Below are 18,424 nucleotides of genomic sequence, written 5' to 3' on the forward strand. Positions count from 1 at the left end.
AGACAAAGAAACTAGACCCAAATTTACATCGTAATGACCAGTTGCTTGTCATCAAGTACAGTCAGTGGCCATAGACACAAGGAATAGCCAAACAAACACATAAAAAAAGACCATTAAGGCTGCTTGTCAATGTAGATTAAGTAGGATAAGCATTGCCACACAATGCTTCGATACCCTTTGCAATATACAAAAAAGGGAGCATTTGCAGATACACAAATTAGCCACTAAATCGAAGTCCTCTATGCAAAAACGCCCGATTCTGACCCAGACAAATCATGTCAAATCTGTTCAACATGCTTGTTTCCTGTACAAAATAACCAGGCAAGAAAAGAGACGAGTTGTATGATCTGAAAAGAAGAAGGAAAGAAAAAAAAGAGCAAAATGACTTTGACTACTGTGACTAAAATCACAGACGATAGAAAAATAAACACCAATTATACTCCGATTATATTGGATGCACCAGTTTGCAGTACATCGTCCTCACTTTGATCCTCCCGGTCACACCCCTAACTGAACGGGCCGCTCGGCGATCTCCAGCCTCCTCCACACGCATGAAAACTACATTCCAGGATCTGATAAATGCTCTACGGTCCCCCCACCCCCCCACACCTCCCATCATCCTCTGCGTCTTCATACACAGGCATTCCCAACTTTGCAAAATGGCACATGAAAAAAGTAAAAACAGAGACTGAATGTAAAAATGGGTCACAGCACTCCCGCTGCATACCTAATGCACATCTCACTTTTGAGTACTCGTTGAAGGCATTTTTCCACACAATTGTTTACAGCTAAAAGTAAATACACACAAAAAAAAAGAAACTTCCAAAGCTTTTATATAAAACCCAGGAATGCAATGCCTCCGGTGTGTTGTTGAGCGTGAACACAGAAAGCCCTTTTTACAATTTTTTTTTGTCTTTTTCCGACAGTCTTGTACTGTAACTGCGTTAAGCTCAAATATGCACCTTGTTGTGTTGTCTCATCGTTGTGTCCGAACGATTTGATCTGTGAGAAAACCCACCGGGCCTGACGCCAAGTTGAAAAGGTCAGTGGATTTGTCCCTCGTCAGGTTTCCAAGTGAAGTCTGTCTCAGTGTTGGGAGTGGATCTTTTCCCACCACCTACCCTCCCTCTCTCTCCCCTCCCCCCCTTGTCTTGTACAGCATATGTTTCAGTCCACGAAAAAGCAGCAACAGGTTCTGCTGGTAAATTAGAAGCAGCGGTACATCGTTTCTCTCTCCCCCCCCCCCCCCCCCCCAGCACGTCCCCCACCCCCAGATAAGCTGTGGCACTCTCATCACTCCAGCCTCCTTGTGTAGGAGGCCAAACCACAGCGCACTGAAACACACCAAGCTGCTGCTGCTGCAAAAAAAGTAGACCCACACGTTTCAATACAAAACAGAATCATGATTGAATATAGAGCTGGGATGCAACACATTTTTTTTTTAAGGAAAAAAAAATGTTTGGTTTGATTACCTTTCGTTGGGATTTTTAATGTACAGTCACTTGAAATAATACTAACTGAATACACATTTCATCATTTGGGAAAAAAAATAAAAATAAAACACTCAATGTAAATTGATTTAAAATAAACAATCCTGGTCTGAACTGCAATAAGCCATTTCTCTTGCGATTAAGAAAGCAGGATATGGGAATCTTAAAACATCTCAAAGCCACACAGACCCTTTTACAGTTCAAGAGAGCAAGTTCATTTAAAGATTGACAGGATAAAACTTCCCCAAACAAAGTTACTAGTATACTCTAAAATTCAACATTTATATTTAATTGATACAAATTTACATGATAAACCATTTGTTTAACAGATAAAATACTTCTTTGTGAAACAAAATGCCCCCATCTAAAATAATGAGAGGCGACTGTGTGTTTTTTCTTAAGATCGAGGATGCCAATGTGTTTTAAAAAAGTGCATAAGAGCAGCAGCATTGCTGGGACAGTGTGGGACAAAAAAAAAAAAGGATTACATTACAAATCTAAATCAAAGGGAACATTTCCCATCATGTAAGTACGATTCTGAGGAGACCCTGTTAAAAAAAAAAACACAGAAAATAAAGGATATTAACAAAAAAGGAAGTGTTACCTGTCAATGTTTTATTATCAAACCTTTTTTGAAGCTCTGATACACTCATCACTTGCTCCAGAGACCCAGATAACGTCTTTTTAGAAACGCTTGATATGTTGGTCGATGATCAACTGAATGACAGCTCTGCAGCCCAACACTGAAGATAATTTCAAATAAGTAAACATAACTAAAAATTGCACTCAAGGCAACAACCAGGATTTGTATACATGTATAAAAAACATCTCCATCATTTATCCCATCACCTACGTATGTTTGACTTTTTTCCAATACCTTTTTGTCACACAAAAGCGTTACAGATGGGGGTCGCAGCACCGCCCCTTTCAGAGAAAAGTCCAACTTGCTTTTTAATTTTCCAAGCATGTATGATTGGGATTTCTCATATGTTTACATAACTAGCTCAATGTTGTAACAACTACTGCTGCTTTTTGTTAAAAAGATCTCCAATCATCCTATTTTATGACTGATATCACTTGCTTGGACAGATTAATGCAACAGCAAAGGAACACTAAAAGAAAAAAAAAAACTAAAGTAAAAACAGCAGTAATAAAAAAAGAATTATAGAAATAATTTATATCTTTGTATTCTCATGGACAATCGTGTTTAGAAATGAACCACTGGATCACTCTAAACATAGGCACAGTTTTTTTTTTTTTAAACATAAAAGATAAAAAAAAAAAATATACAAAAAAGAAATTATAAACACGCCATCATTAGACCTTTGTTCTCTGTGGTCAAGAAGCAATTAACATAAGTTATCTTGAGTGAAGGTGGTGTAAAAAAAGAGGGCATATCAAAAGAAAATAAAACAGGATGACAAAGTTAAAATTACAGCAGCAGCAGTAAATGTGAAGTTCCAAAGACTTTTTTGTTTGTTTTTGCATACAATTGTATCCTTGCTCACATAATAGATGCTTGTAATTACTGTAAATACATTGGCAATGGGAGCACGGTTTATATGGTTAAAAGACTTGCCACTTAGCTCACAGTTACTCAATATATATAACTTTATATATCTTCAGTTTTGGCAAAGAGATGGAAATATTTTCCTCTTGTATGATTGGGAATGAAAGATGAGGGGGGTGGCTGGGGTCCTGAAATGACCGTGATAAACTCTGGAGTAAGACAGAAGTCAAGTCTCCAAAGAAACGCCTTGTTTCTGCCCAAGGGTGGTGAAAGAAACGTTTTCTCCTCCTTCCTCCTTGTATTTGCCCCCGACACTGATTGTGGCAAGTCTGTTTTCTTTACAGTGTATGATACACATAATGGGGGCGGACAGGCGAGCGGGTGCAGAGCGAGTGGAGGGTTTGGAGTTACGTAGGACTGGGATTGAGCTGCTCTTGGCTCAGACCATGGCACGGTATGGTCCCTGCATCTTGAGGAACTGGATAATGAAGGAGGGGCCTCCTGCGACAATCTGGGGCGGCAGGTGGCTGAGGGGACAGTTCTCGATGCTCATGATGGACAGCTTGCTGCAGAGGGCCAGCTCGAACGGGAGGCTGTGCAGGTTGGGGTTGTCGTTGAGGTACAGTTCCTCCAAGTTCTCCAGTGTACCTAAGGGTAGACGTCAGATACAGTTAGCTTAGAAAAGCAGGGTCTGAAATAAAAAACCTCTGAGCAATAAAATATGACACTCTGGAATAAAAACTGCCCGTCACGATAATAATAAAACAATTGAGCTTTGAGGATGTTTCAGTATAAATGAAACACTAGTTAAAGAAGAATTTCACCGCTGGAGGGATGACCCTGTCTATGCTGCAAAAAGACGAAAATATTTTTTTGAAAATTGGTGCTATGTGACCAGAGAAAATGGAGAAAAGGGGTTGTTGTATTCCCTTCTGCTTAAAAAGGTAGAAAACTTACAAAAGAGGCAGAGCTGCCTTTCTCTGGATCTGACTGTTTACTGTAAGAAATGTCAAAAAAGTGACATCTTCTAATTCCTTGTTCTTCCCTGACGATCAGTCCAAAGAACAAAAGTATTCAATGTACATTCATATCTTATGAAGAAAACCAGCACATTCTCTCAGAATGTTTGGTATCTTTGATTAGAAAATGACTTAAAAGTTTAACCACTATCAAAATAGTAGGTGATTAATTCTCTGTCTATAGAATAACTGTATCTGAGTATGCTGAATTGCTAAATTAATTATTTGTATTACACCTGAAAAGACATGATATGGTGTAAAACCAGATGTACTGTGGTGTGGACTACTTTGTTAGAGGAGCTAAACCTCAGCACCACACGAGGGGAACTCCTTAACGCTTTGGAGGGGATGATGAAGAGGCTGGCATGGTCTTCCTCCTCAAGGCTCTGGTACACCAGATACTTTTAAATGACAAACTATTAGTGATGATGTGTATACATGTTATACTGACATACTAACATGTGTTGGGCTGCAGTGGCTACTAAATGGAAATCTAAATACCAACAAGGCACAGGTATAGTCCAATTCTGGGTCCAGTCTGAATACTCTAAAAATACACCCACCTTTAGCCTCCTTCTCAACCCATTTTAATCTCTGGCTTAACTCTTAACCACAGCAGTAGCATGTCTCGCCATGTTGGACGGTTAAGCTCTTAAATCCTAATGGTTACATTTAGCTTTTATAATGGAAACAATGTTAAGATTTGATTTTAAAAACGCTACAACTAATTTGTGAAATAAGAGTGGCACCAGCGCATCAAATTTTCTTGACTGCACTCTTAAAAATAAACAATTGTACAACTTTTGCCTGATTCTAAAAGACTAGTTAAATGCATATAGATATATAATGCGCAGCACTTAGAACTTGTTGGAAAAATGTGTCTTAAATAATTTCTGTTTTAGATTCAAAATAATGAGCTTTTGAATGTAAGTATAACTTGTATTACTGTTGTTTTATTAGTTTAAGGTCATTTTAAGAATGAATTACTTTTAAGAGAATCATTTGCAATGTTCGAGACTGTTTTCAAAACAATCTGCCGTGATGTTGTAAACTTACCAATCTCCTCCGGAAGGTGTTGCAGCAGGTTCTCCCCCAAACCAAGATGAGTCAGGTTGGTGAGGTGGCCGATGCCTCTGGGTAACGTTGTCAGCTGATTATTTGTCAACACCAATTTCTAATGAGAGAGGAGGAACACAAGAAGTTTATAATGTCATTTAAAGACACACATAGTATAAATACAAAACCTTAGATTAAATTACTAAGCATACCATGGAAATTCAAATATCTATTTGGTTGTCATTACAATCAAGGCATGTAACAGCTAGTTATGTATACTACCATTGTTAATTCCTCATGTTGATTATCAAATGTGTAAAGTGTCCATTAACTGTTCCTTAGAACAGGGATTTCAAAATATTAAAGGATTTACATTTCTTTTGTTTGTTTTAACAACACTATATCACTTAGAGTATCTTTCAACCCACTAATCTAGGGCTAAATTTTATGATTACGCTGATGACAATTCTGATTATGCAACTACAGGAGTCAGCAATCCTATGTGTTTTTTCTTTTTAATCCATATATAGGACTCTTAAACCATAAACTGAAAATGAGCTTCATCAAATGACACAAGGGCAGTAAGAAAAATTTCTGGATAAAATTATCATGTAAAGTGCATCTCCAGTAGTTGTTTCCATTTCCCATTGCAACAGATCCAAACCAGACACGACAAATCTGTGCAACAACCAATACCATAGAGTCTAAATTATAACAGAACTGCGTTTGTAGAAAATGTACCTGTAAATCTTTAAGATAAGCAATTTCGTTAGGTAGACATTCCAACTTGTTCTCCTCCAAGTCGAGCTCCCGTAGCTTTCTCAGATTTCCAATACCATGTGGTAACTTCTTGAGAAGATTATTGGACAATATTAAAACCTGTAAAACAAAGATGTTTTTCAGTTAGAAACAGAGCCAAACGTCTGTCATCATTTGACAAGCAATGAAGCGTTCACTCGTGTTGCACAATTATTACAACCTTCTCTAAAGATGTCAAATAATCCACGATGGAATTGGGAAATTTGGATTTGGAAGTAAAATATGCTGTATCTGCTGTGTTGTCCCAACACATCTTGAGAAAAAATGGTGTTTTCTTTTTGCCATGATTGCAGATCATGACAGGGACAGTTCATACAGTCAGACATATATACACTTAACCAAACATAAAACTTAACACCATGAGTAAGAGTTGCTTAGCAAACCCTACTGCTATCTATGATAATTACACTAGCCATTGCCCTCAAAGACTTGCCCATAAGATAAGAAAGGTTGTAATGTTTGGACATTATGACTCCAACCCAATCCCTTATTAATGGTTGCAACAAATAAACAACTTGTATGTTTTTTTCACGGGAGTCGTCGCTGACGGGCTAAAATTACAAAAATGTTTGTATCCAGGTCTCACCTCCAGAGAGACTAAACCGCAGACGTCCTCCGGGATCTTTGTAAGCTGATTGGTGGCCAGGTTCAGCTCAACCATGCTAGTCCATGTGCCAAAGTCCAGTGGCAGAGATGTTAACTGGTTGTCCTGAAGAAGACAATAGCATACCTTTATTAGCAAGATAAGTGACAATTCAGAGGCTTAACACAAGAACAGTGTTGTTCGAGTGGCTGAGAAAAGCGGTGCACTATGCCAGCTATGTTACCTGGCGCCAGCATAAAATGTTTCCAGCGGAGATTCAAATCTAAACTACATTAAGTGTGGACATACAACACATTAAGGGTTGTATATGTCTGACTAAAGGCGAGTATGATCTTCAGACAAAATTAGTTCTGAAAAGCTGAGATAAATGAGATCAAATAGGTGAATTTTCAACGACTTAAAGCTTCTGTGTTATCATGTGAAAGAATATTATGACAAAACAGTCAAATTCGATTATTATTATCAATATTCAATATTTGCTGAATATGTTTTGACATTCCACAGTAGGAAAAGCACAGGTGTAAATAAAACGATAATAATAATCCCATTTAGTCGCTTCAGCTTTCTGGGTCCTGTCAGTGTGCAAACCCTAATGGCTTTCAGGAAAATTTAAAGCATGAATGTACCAGAACAACTGTAAATGTACTAGTAACAACAGTGCTTTTTAAGTCAAAAATCTGTATTAATTACAGATGAATTTCATGTGATGATGTTATAAACCTGACTTGAATAATACAGAATAAAACTGTTGATTCATGATTTAAACAGAACTTGACTTAAGAATGTGTCAAACTAATTCACAGTCGGACGTGTAAAAATACCTTCATATTAAGCTTGCTTAACACTTTGGCCCTGGAGAAGATACCAAAGGGGATCTTGTTGATGCGGTTGTGCTCCATGTTGAGGGAGTAGATGGTGGAAAACTGGGATGGTCCGCCCACAGGGTATGACTGGAAGCAGTTCCTCGCCAGTGTTAGACTGGTCAAGTTGACCAAACTTGATAGTAGGCCCTGATGATGGCAGAAACAGACATGACAGAAACCACAGGATCAGGACTCACTACAGGCTGTGATAATTACTCTGGATTCACGAGTAGGCCTTAGACAAAGACAAGAATTCAGCAGGTATTTCAAATAAATGTTCATTCTACAGCACAGGTTCAGAGGGCTCAAGGCTCCAAAATGAATTTGTTTGCAGGAAATGGTTGATGTTAATGTTAGTGTTATTATTATGATTATTTGTTGTTACGGAGCAATTATATTTAAAATTAAATTCTTTTTTTGGTTCTACTTACCTCTGGCAACACTGAAATGTTGTTGTTTTCAAGGTTTAGCTCCTCCAGTTCTCGACATTTGGCTAATGATCTGGGAATGGCTGACAATCTGTTGTATCTCAGACCTAAGCGATTTATGCTTGCCAGATTGCCTGAAACAACAAAAGAATAATGTATGTTAAGTAAAATTCTTTTACCTTTGAAACCTTTATCAGATCTATTGCAATAGCAGTCACAAAAGAAAACAAAGGGCATATATTATGTTAACAAAGACACAAGAAGTGTTTCTTTTGAGTCATAAAATGAAAATCACCTATAGTCTCTGGGAGGTCTAAGAGCTCGTTGTGCTGCAAGTCGAGGTTGGTTATCTGTGTGCAATTGCCAATCTCCTTCGGTAGGTGCTCCAACTGGTTGTGGGCAACATCCAGAGTAATGAGGCTGCAAAGCTCCCCTACAGAAAGTTGAACACCAAATTCAGATATTTAGCCATTTCAAGATGAATGGGCTCTCAGTGACCTGAAGATATCCACTCATTTATCTCATTCACTCTTTATACAGAGTTGAATTCATGCAGAAGGACAACTAACCCGGTTTAATACACAGAATTCTCTCTTACATGACAATTAGCACATGAACTCATTCATTCAGTCATTCATTCACATGTGAGTTTAAACAGCAAGATCTGTATTACTGATGGAGTTGATGAAGGGTGTGTGCTCACCACACCTATTATTTGCCACCCATTATGGGCCAAGCACATTGAGAGAATGATGTACTGAACAGAATCAGGTGTGTAAAATACATTATGAGCACTTTGGATGGAAATAAACACAAGCTTAATGCTATAAAAACAAAGGTAGTTGACTACATCCCACAAAGGTTTCTGCTCACCTATCTCTGCGGGCAGCTGTTTAATCTTGTTCTCACGGATGCTGAGCATGGTGAGCTTGGATAGGTTTCGGATGTCCTTCTCCACTGTTGTGATGCGGTTGAAGCGCAGGTACAGCGTGGTAAGTGAAGTCAACCGGTAGACAACAGCTGGTATCTCTCTCAGCTTGTTGTGCCGGAGGTCGAGCATTCGAAGCTTCTTAAGGGAGTCCAAGGAGTCAGGCAAACTGGTCAGGGAGTTCTCGCTCAGAGCCAAAGTGACCAGGCCTGACAGGCAACCCACCTCGGCCGGCAGGCTCTGCAGCTTGTTGCTGTATAAGTAGAGTTCAGCCAGCTGTGTCAACTCCTTAATGGAGGTGGGCAGCATGTGAATGGACCGTTTAGATAAATCTAGTCTCATTGAGTTCTCCTCCCGGCACTTGTTAAGCTCTTTGATCACCTCGGCATTGCTGGACTTCTTGCGCGTACCTGGTGCAGGGTTTGGCCGCTTTATCGTATTGTCAACAGAGAAGGCAACACCCGGTGTTGAGCTGCTGGTGTCCTTCTTTCCTTCTTTGGCATCTTTCCCTTTGGTCTTCGTTTCTTTGCCACCATCCTTGACTAAGCCGGCTAGAGCCTTGGCCTCCTTTTCCCTTTCTTTCCCCGCAGGACCACCTTTGGGGTCCTTTTCTTTCGAATCTTTTTCTTTGCCTAAAGTACTACTCATGTCGACGTTATCGGGCCTCCTGCAGAGTTGCTCATGGGAGTCTCTCTTGTCAGGTTACTTATTCGGGAAAAAAGGGACACAGACAGCCAAGAAGGCTTTTAAAGAAAACATCCCTGTGCAGGCCCACACATTTTGATTATCCTTGAAATAAAGGCCTTGTGATCCAAAGGTTTTTTGGATACTACTGAAACTTTGTTCCTTTGTTAAAATGCCATGGGAGAAAAAATCCTTTGAAGTAGCTGGATTGTGGCACCCATGGGCCACATGCTTAAGTGTTTGAACTGCATACAATCCCAGGACCCTCGGATAGAAGTTCTTTCAGACTGCAAAGGTCATCAAGTTGTTTAAATCCCTCCAAGACTTGCTGTTTGGGACAAGAAAAGAAAAATACATTTTGGTCACATTTAATATTGTATTTTGACACTTAAACATTCTCAGCATTTCAAATTTAAACAACTGAGTGGTCAGTCCAACATATTCCAAAACAGACATTTTCATTTTCAGCTCCATATTCTGATCACTCTGACCAAGTAGGCAAGTGCATGAAATTTGTGATTTTTAAAATCATCAGCTTTAAGAGTTACAATAATGTGATTTGATGGGTTTGTACTAGGGCTGCATTATATGTAAAGATATAAGAGATATTCTGAATCAGTCATAATTTAGGGGGGAATGGTAATTTTTGCATGTCATGTCACTGAAAAAAATATAATAAAAACGATTTTTGCTAGGGTCCACTTTGCAGCTCCTTGGCCATATTTTTATTTTGATAATAGTCAATAGTTCAACCCATTTTTTTTCACTAAAAAGCTAACTGCACAGTCTTAAGCCTTACCCCCTAGATGACATTTGGTTACAGTGTGAATGTTTGATTGTTCTGCTTAATGTCAAGCACACTGTCTTAAATAGATCTACTAATGTGTCTGTTAATTAAGCTGTATCTATTCTGCATAGTTCAGACTTGTTAAGAATATTTGGTGAATAAAGTGACTTGGTGCCACTGATAATCTCCTGTCACCATCATGGTATCTGTTTTCAGAATTGTATTTTTTTCATTAACATCGGTCATCTGCCCCAAAAATCCAGCATATGTTGGGTTCCTCCGCAAGATGAGCATCAATCCAGACAACCGTTTGTGAACAGTGTTGGCAATATTGAGCCGATGTTCAGTCCTTCCAGAAAAATGCAGAGTTTTTTTGTGATTGTTGCGGGCAAAAATCCTTGATTATGCGGCACATTTTCTTAAAAAATGCGATGGAATATGCGGGATATTTATGCAATTTTATGCGATGAAATTGCAGGAACTTGCAAAAATTGCGGGAACTTGCCAAAATTGCGGTTTGACGAAAAAGAGAAAAAAAAGTGATTCCCCCAATACCCTGTTCTCACTAGGCTATTACCTTACAGTAAAGAGTCATTTCTTATTACTTCCTATGATAAGCAGCATACTACATCACAGAAAGTGCTGGGAATATTTAAGTTCTCAGCTTGTTTTATTTCAGACCTTAATAAACACATGGCTCAAACTTACAAGTCATTGATGAGTCAAACAAGTTCTGTAGCTTTACAAAAGGAATATGCTACAACTACTGTAAATATGAATACATAAAATATTTAAAAAAATAAAATGTGTGGGTGCGCAGGTGGTTGAGTGGTTAAAGCGCATGCCATATACGCAGCCGACCCCGGTTCGATTCCGGCCGGAGGTCATTTGCTGCATGTCACATCCCCCTCTCTTTCCCGTATTTCCTCTCTGTCTACAGCTTAATAAAGGTGTCTATGCCGAAAAAAATCATTAAAAAAATAAATAAAATGTGCTTCCTGTTTTACAGAGGTAGTGATACAAAACAGACATCTTCTGTTAAAATAAGTGCTTCCAATGCACAAAGTGCAATCTCTTACTGTAACGTAAATTTACATACTACTAATATACTTACAACTGTAAGGTATTTGAAACTAGTATGATTTTTTTTGGCAAATGAGACTGATTTGCGGGCTTCTTCATGGCTTCATCGCGGGGTTTGCAGCTTTTGATGATGTTCACGTCGCGTAATTACGTCGCTTCATAACTTTCCCATGGCAACAGGGGAAAATGGCTGCTCTTGTGTGAAGTAAACGCAACATTTTTCAACTTTCTGCTAAGATATATGTGACTTTTTTGCAACGAAGATGCGGGGATTATGAAATCATGCAAGCCCCGCATATTTTGCGCGGAAATCGGCAATTTATGCGGCGAAAGTGCGGTGTATTTGAAAAAAATGCAGCCACTGCATAAATATGCGGACTTTGGCTGATTATGCATTGAATTATGCGATCGCATAATCGCGTTTTTCTGGAGGGACTGGTTGTTGGTTTCCTAAGGTAATCAGTCAGTACGTTTACATGTACAGCTTAGTCAGATTACAGCCATTGTTCAACTATGCCACTCAATCAGACAACTGCAATTGTCCGAGTATACATGCCTGTGAGAAAATCAAATTATTGGCCGGAGCATGTCATACCCCGGTACGATAGGTGGCGCTGTCCCCATTTTAACTAGTGGTAATAGAGCCACCTCCGGCTGACCTCTTTTCGTCACCAGCAACATCAAACTCTGCCTCGGCATTCGAGTAAGATGGAGTATCAGGGTTCTCCCCAGAAATTCTTTGTATAGCGGCGCACCGTCTGTCCAGGGGGTGGGGTGGGGGAGAGGGGTGCGCGACCGCTCGTCAACGTCAGTCGGGGGGGGGGGGGGGGGCGACCGCTCGTCAACGTCAGTCCGGGGGGGGAGACACGGACGTATGGACAGCCGGTCATCAACTCCGTCAGCCGGGGGACGGACGGACGCTCATCGCCGTCAGCCGGGAGCTCCTAGCCGTCAACCGAGGGACGGCGGACGGACGGACGGACGGACGGACGGACGGACGGACGCTCGACACTGTCACGCGCGGAGTATAGCGGCGCTGACCGAGCGGTAGAGCGGCGCAGCGCCGCTGTTCCACCGTCTGGGGAGAACCCTGAGTATGAAGAGCAAGACGAAGCTACATCTTTGTACATGTCGTATATGGTGTACATGATAATTACACAAACTAGATGCACAATGGCGCTCTTGCTTGCGGTTATTTCGGAGGAAAGACGCCGCCGCCGCCACCACCGCCGCCGCCGCCCTTCTACTTCCAGCTCACAGCCCCGGGAAAAAAATCTTGAGCCTGTGCAGAACGCAAAATCTGATCCGATTTGATGGAACGTATACAGGCAGGAGTAATGCGACTATCAATCAAATAATCTAGGTGTTTTAATCCGACTATGAGAAATCCGATCCGGTCCGATTTTAGTCAGACTAAGGTGTATACATGCATCTTAAAAATCCGATCATAGTCGGACTACCTCAGTAATTCGGTTTTCTCAAGTGTCATGTAAATGCACTGAGTGTGTGCGCAGTCAAAAAAATTGTACTGCACAGCTGTGAAAGGGAGTTTGTTAAATCCAACGCAACACAGTGTCAAATACTAAAGATTGACAACATCTGGCAGCAACTGATGCATGGAGGGACATACCTCTGGCAATTTCCTCGTTTTGCACCTATTTCTGTGACATGTTACAGGTGAACCACACCCATAACTTTTAGCTCTCAGCTGAAGATGTTTTTGCAACATGCTGGAAAGAAAGAGCGACTGTCTAAGCCATTCTGCCTCGACAAATCCACACCGACACTCCTCTCTCAACAGATGCATAATACTACATGCTACTATACAAATCACTGCAAACATATTTAAAAAATTATCATGTAAATTAATTATTACATGGGCAAACTGCAGGCTTAGTGTGCAATGTAGCCAGCATTATGTACAATTTTAAATAAAAACTAACCCTAATTCCATGAAAGTACTCTTCGTTACACATGAGACAAAAAGAAAACTTCAACAGGTTTGGTTGGTTGTCAGTCAGTACCAGGAGTCATGTGGTATTGAGAGTGTTATGCCAGTCAAAGCAAATCTGTTGAATGTACTGAGCATAACCTCACACCACCTTACTCCTACTAAACAAACACGGCCCAGCGGGTTTTGACATTACTGTAAGCCTACAGCCCCACCTAAACATGCATTCAGCTATTTATCTGTCCCCTATAAAGTCTGCAACAGCACAACCACATTGAATATTTACATCTCAATGACATCCAGACGAAACACACAACCCTTTGCATCAAACTGAGCCAGAATGTCCCTGGCGGCCTGTCTCTGTTTAGTCTCTGTTGCTGTTGTACCTCTGCGAGTGTACAAAGCTATCCTGCACTTGTACAAGCTAAGCCGTGGCAAAAAGAGAGGCAGGTTTGGCTCCGGATCAGAGCTAAGTGAAAAGGTTAGGACTGCTGAGAGTAATCTTTAGAAGTGGCCTTCAAAGCATGAAGGCCCCACAACAACAGGTCATATGACCTTTTGGGTAAAAGAAATGTTGGGTCAATGGCAGAACCCCTTCCATGATAGAATGCTTGACAGTGTGTTCTGTAAATAAAAAAAGGTATTCACTGCTCTTTCAGCCTGTAATAGATAAGGGGGTGCATCTAACACTAGCTGTAATGGCCATACCTGTGTACAAATAATTATTAACACAAAATGAGAATAGCCAGGCCAGCTCAATTTCTGGGGCCTCTAATCCAAACTGTGCAAGCCACTTCCTTTTATGGTTGTACTCTCCGTGTCCATGCCCTGGAACATTATTCTGTTTATAACAAAGTACACATGAATATTATCTGTATAGATCTGTCTCTGAATTTAAAGACTTTATGTTTTCTGCATGGACGCATTACTAGAAAGAATGAAAGCAAAGGAAAAGTTTTGCATCAAATTGTGCAAGTTCATTTTTTAGTTAAAATGTACTATTTTAAATAGTAACAATATTAACCAAACCAAAGCGGGCATACTCTTAGTTGCATCTTTCAAATGATTGCATAGATGTCTGCAAAACAGCACATCAATTCAATATTCAGGTCACCAAAGGAGCTCTGACTTCAGAAGAAGGAACGGAAGACAAAAATCCCTGTTTAATAGCTCTGTTAGAAAACCACAGAACCAGGGTTTCATGATATTCAGTTTCACTTTTCCATCCCTGGCGAGGTTTCAGGCAGTGCCCACTTGTTGTGCCTGAATGTCATGGCTTGACAGACTAAACAGTCTAGACATTAAGGAAAGGGACATTGAAGACGTGAACAACCCACTTATGTGCAGGAATATGGCCAAATTGCTATGAGGCCATATATTTAAATGTGTTTTGATCAGAAGCACTATTCATTGGTGCTCTGTTCTCAACTGTTGACAATCAGTTGTGGGTGTGGGGTCATTGTGCAAGGTTCCCCTGTGGTGTATGTTGGTCAAAACCACTGGATAATGTTAATCTAATAGGAAAGTGAACTGGACTCACAAAACTTGCAAGCATTTTTACAGTCCCATTAATGTAGTACTTCCTATTTAGTTGATATAAAATACAAAGTTCAAGTCATACAGCTTTGGAGAATAGCTAATGCATGTCCATCAACACTAACATAACACTACTAGCAAGTGCTATTAAACACTTGGACTTCATGGCACTAACAACCCACATAGAAACTAATGAAGTTTCCATTAAGGATATCTTGAGCCCATCTTATGATGTCAGTGCATTTAGGCCTAAGCATAGCTAGCCGGCTTCTGCCCTCCTGCTTGTGTTTATGCATTACAGTGCATTTGGATTAAATAAGGAATACATTTATGTTAGCTAATTGGGGAATAACAATAAAACGTATGTGTAAAGCAAATAATCACTGGTATGACGTTACAAAGTCAGGGAATATCTGAAAGCTAGCTGCTGCATTATTGCTTGACAGTGCACTAGCATCCAAGTATACTAAGTTAGACCTGGCCTAGCAGTTTAATTGCTTATCCTTGTAATAATGTGGGGAAAACAGTAAAACAGAGGTGAGGTGGCAGCTATCAGCTAAAGATAGGCATTGCTGCTACACAGCACTCCACAGGGCGCAGCTAGCTTGGTGGCTACGTGTGCCAATGACAAATCCTTGGAAACAGATTACCGACAAAACGGCACCAGGTCGGGGAGTCGAGTCGCCTTTCGACATTAATTAATTTACATAATATGAACACCTAAGGAAAGCTTTCCAGGGTTGGTGCCACAGTAGGGTAATTGGAGCGAGAAAAAAAAATCCTTTACGCGGATAGTAGTCGTGCTGTACGTTACGTTGTGACTGTTAACCTCATATTAACTAGCTAACTAACTATGGTTAGCCAACTCACGTAAGCTGACAATGTTTGATGTTAGCAGAGCCAGCCTTGAAACTGACTGAAAGAAGACATTGCCATTATGTATCTCGAGCGACCGATCTTAAAAAAGAGAAAAACACACGGGCTGAGCCTACTAAAACGACTGACAACAAGGCAGGAAATCAAACCAGCTAAGCTAAACGTCAACAGCAAAGCAAACGTCAGTTGTGCCAGACTGCTAGCTCGCTAACGTCAGCGAGCGAGCAAGTTAGCCGAGCAGCTAACAGTATTTTGGCGAGCGATCCTCTGAGTCAAACGAGGAAGAGAAGCAGCACGACCAGGATGAGACAATAAAACAAACGTCTATTGCTACGCATATTAAAGGGTGCAGTTGGTGTCGAGGTTTCCCCTGATATATTTACTCACATCCAGCAGTTAGCCTCATCTCAGGCAGAGCTAACTGTGTGTGTAGGCCCGAGCAGAGCGGCTGTCGGACGCGGACCGACCCGTCCGCCGTGAGTTCGACCGAGAGGGGAAACCTCTTGCTGCAGCCAGCTGAGCGCAGTCGGGCAGCAGACACCCGGAGACAACAGCCGGTGGAGGCAGTTGTTACCCCAGCAGAGCGGCCGCCGAAGACACATAAGGTGTGGACTCACTGTTCACACAGTGTCTAAGCGCCGTTCCCGTATTGAATATTAGCCGAGGAAAAAAAGAAAACACTGTGAAAAACAGCGGCCATTCCGAAGCTGAACAAAAGAGTCCGTTCCTACTCACCACCGCAAAATGACACTTTAGCGTCACACACGCCGTAACAAGAGCCCGACGAGTGTATTGTCTCTGGAGCCACGCGTAACCGTGCAGTGTTGGTGAAAACCTCCACTGTTAATGTGATAATATAACTGTTTTACCTTCAGAGGTGTGACTCCGCCATCCTTGCTGCTTCCTCCTCTTTTCCTACACTGCTGCTCTGCTCCCCTCCCTCCCCTGCCACCAAACTGCGTCATTCGCACGCCTAACCAATGTTATCACGAGACTTTGAAATACAATCACATATTCCTGGATAAACATTGGCTTCATTTACATACATAACTTGCAAGTAAAGGGCTTATTTCTGTATTAATACTGATTATTATACCCCATTATAGGCAGAAAAATCCCACATTCTAAATTTTACTTGAAGCCTTACCAGATTTATAATCTCCTTGGAATAGTCATTTTTGTTTGCAGTGATTTCACCCTCAATTTCAATCACCTTGTTTAGAATCTACATCTACCCTTTCCTCATTGAAAAAAACCCAGAATATATGAACATGCAAATATTTTTTCATTTCATATCTGTAAGTGTTGGACACCTACTTCACTGTCCATCCTCAGTGACCTCAGTGAGAGAAAGTTTCCTCTCCACACCTGGGCAAATAGAATATTTCACCATGATTGGCTCCAAAATAAGCTTTTTATTGCCCCAGAATCATGATCATCAAACTCAGATTTAAGATGAGCACAGATTAAATTGTATTTGTTTTATTTGTGTTATTTTACAGCTAATTAACATATGCGGTCCCTTGGCAGGTCATAATTAAAAGTTCACATTGTTATAAAACATCACTGATAAATAAAAGCTATAACAAACATAACACAGAGAGATGTACATCACACACACACACACACACACACACATACACACACTTTCACACACACACTTTTACACACACACACACGTATTATTCAGGTTTAATGCAGTGATATCAGACAGCATTGAGTGTCTTTCAGTAGATTTTTCAGCTTGTTTTAAAAGCTGCTGATAGAGTTACAGTTCTTCATGTCATCTCGCAGAGCATTCCACTGAGTCATGGCATTCACAGAAAAAGCTGATAAGAGAAGCAGATAAACTTTACTCATTCAGTAGATGTATAAACAGCTGTCTGGTGTCAATCCCTGCACATACATCAATAATTCAACACAATGAAGTCCAAAAATCCAACTGAAGTGAAAATTAAGCAATTTTTTTCAGTGGAAGTGGAACTTTAAGTGGAAGTGCAAACTATGCTTTAAGTATCAAAGCAATAAGTAAATGGGGTTTATTCATAGGTTTATAGATCCTCTACCGTATTACTGGATGATTATTATTGATGCCTTAACATATCAGGAGCATTTCCATGTTGCAGTTGGTGGAGCAGGAGCTAATTTAGACTATGTATTACAGTGTTGGGTAATGTCACCTTTTTCAATTAATCATATTTTATCATATCATTATATGTTTCTGTGATTTAACTGGTAAATGAATGTCTATGAAAAGTATTGAGGTCAACAGCACAATGTTTGTGAAAATGTAGACGGCTTGAAGCAAAAGCAGCATAAAATGCAAAAACTAAAGTAAATTTCAAGTAACTTAAAATTGTACAGTACAATTGCACATTGATTAAATGTACTTATTTTGTACCACTGGGTGATTATAAAGCCCAATACAATAACCAACAGTAAATTGACAAAGACACTTGAAAAGATGTGAATTTATAGATAATTCATCGGTGAGAGTGACTGTAGTCAGTCACTGTCTAGACTTGATATATAAAACCCCTCGTGGAGACTTTAATGGCATCAAAAAGAAGTATGGAATAAATCAAACTGAATGAAAGCAAAATCTTATGAAAGTGAAAGCCCAACAAGCACCTATGAACAAGCCAGGGCTTTATTTCTTTATTTGATTAGAGACATAAAAACATATCTCTACAATAACTGTGCAAAACTATTGATTAAACAAATTAAAAGTGCAAAGATGGCCATGGATTTATTTAGTTGTGTTGTTCTGAGAGCCACCTGTAGGTGTCA

At 40.2% G+C, this 18,424-nt stretch overlaps 1 protein-coding gene across 3 annotated transcripts; it reads right to left on the reverse strand.

The window, feature by feature from the left end:
• Positions 1 to 1,463: 1,463 nt before the first annotated feature.
• On the reverse strand, positions 1,464 to 16,596 carry shoc2 (SHOC2 leucine rich repeat scaffold protein). Of its 3 annotated transcripts, none has more exons than XM_030430206.1 (9): positions 16,504 to 16,596; positions 8,663 to 9,729; positions 8,085 to 8,222; positions 7,793 to 7,923; positions 7,320 to 7,508; positions 6,481 to 6,603; positions 5,817 to 5,954; positions 5,076 to 5,193; positions 1,464 to 3,648 (listed from the first exon to the last, which is right to left on the reverse strand). In XM_030430206.1, the coding sequence occupies exons 2-9, from the start codon at positions 9,363 to 9,365 to the stop codon at positions 3,440 to 3,442; spliced, it is 1,749 nt and encodes a 582-aa protein (XP_030286066.1). In that variant the 5' UTR covers positions 9,366 to 9,729; positions 16,504 to 16,596; the 3' UTR covers positions 1,464 to 3,439. The 3 variants fall into 3 exon arrangements, with proteins under 3 accessions (XP_030286066.1, XP_030286074.1, XP_030286080.1); XM_030430214.1 differs by lacking the exon at positions 16,504 to 16,596 and adding an exon at positions 16,370 to 16,470; XM_030430220.1 differs by lacking the exon at positions 16,504 to 16,596 and adding an exon at positions 16,022 to 16,171.
• Positions 16,597 to 18,424: the final 1,828 nt, after the last annotated feature.

This window comes from Sparus aurata, chromosome 1 (genome assembly GCF_900880675.1).
Source record: "Sparus aurata chromosome 1, fSpaAur1.1, whole genome shotgun sequence".
NCBI classification, from domain to species: domain Eukaryota; kingdom Metazoa; phylum Chordata; class Actinopteri; order Spariformes; family Sparidae; genus Sparus; species Sparus aurata.

Bases quoted from the DNA above. Each gene is read 5' to 3' on its own strand.
- shoc2 (XM_030430206.1), bottom strand. From the start codon at position 9,365: ATGAGTAGTACTTTAGGCAAAGAAAAAGATTCGAAAGAAAAGGACCCC. The intron at 7,924-8,084 runs GTGATTTTCATT...TTGTTGTTTCAG, and splicing joins AGACCTCCCAGAGACTATAG to GCAATCTGGCAAGCATAAAT. The intron at 6,604-7,319 runs GTATTTTTACAC...TGTCTTCTTCAG, and splicing joins TAAGCAAGCTTAATATGAAG to GACAACCAGTTAACATCTCT.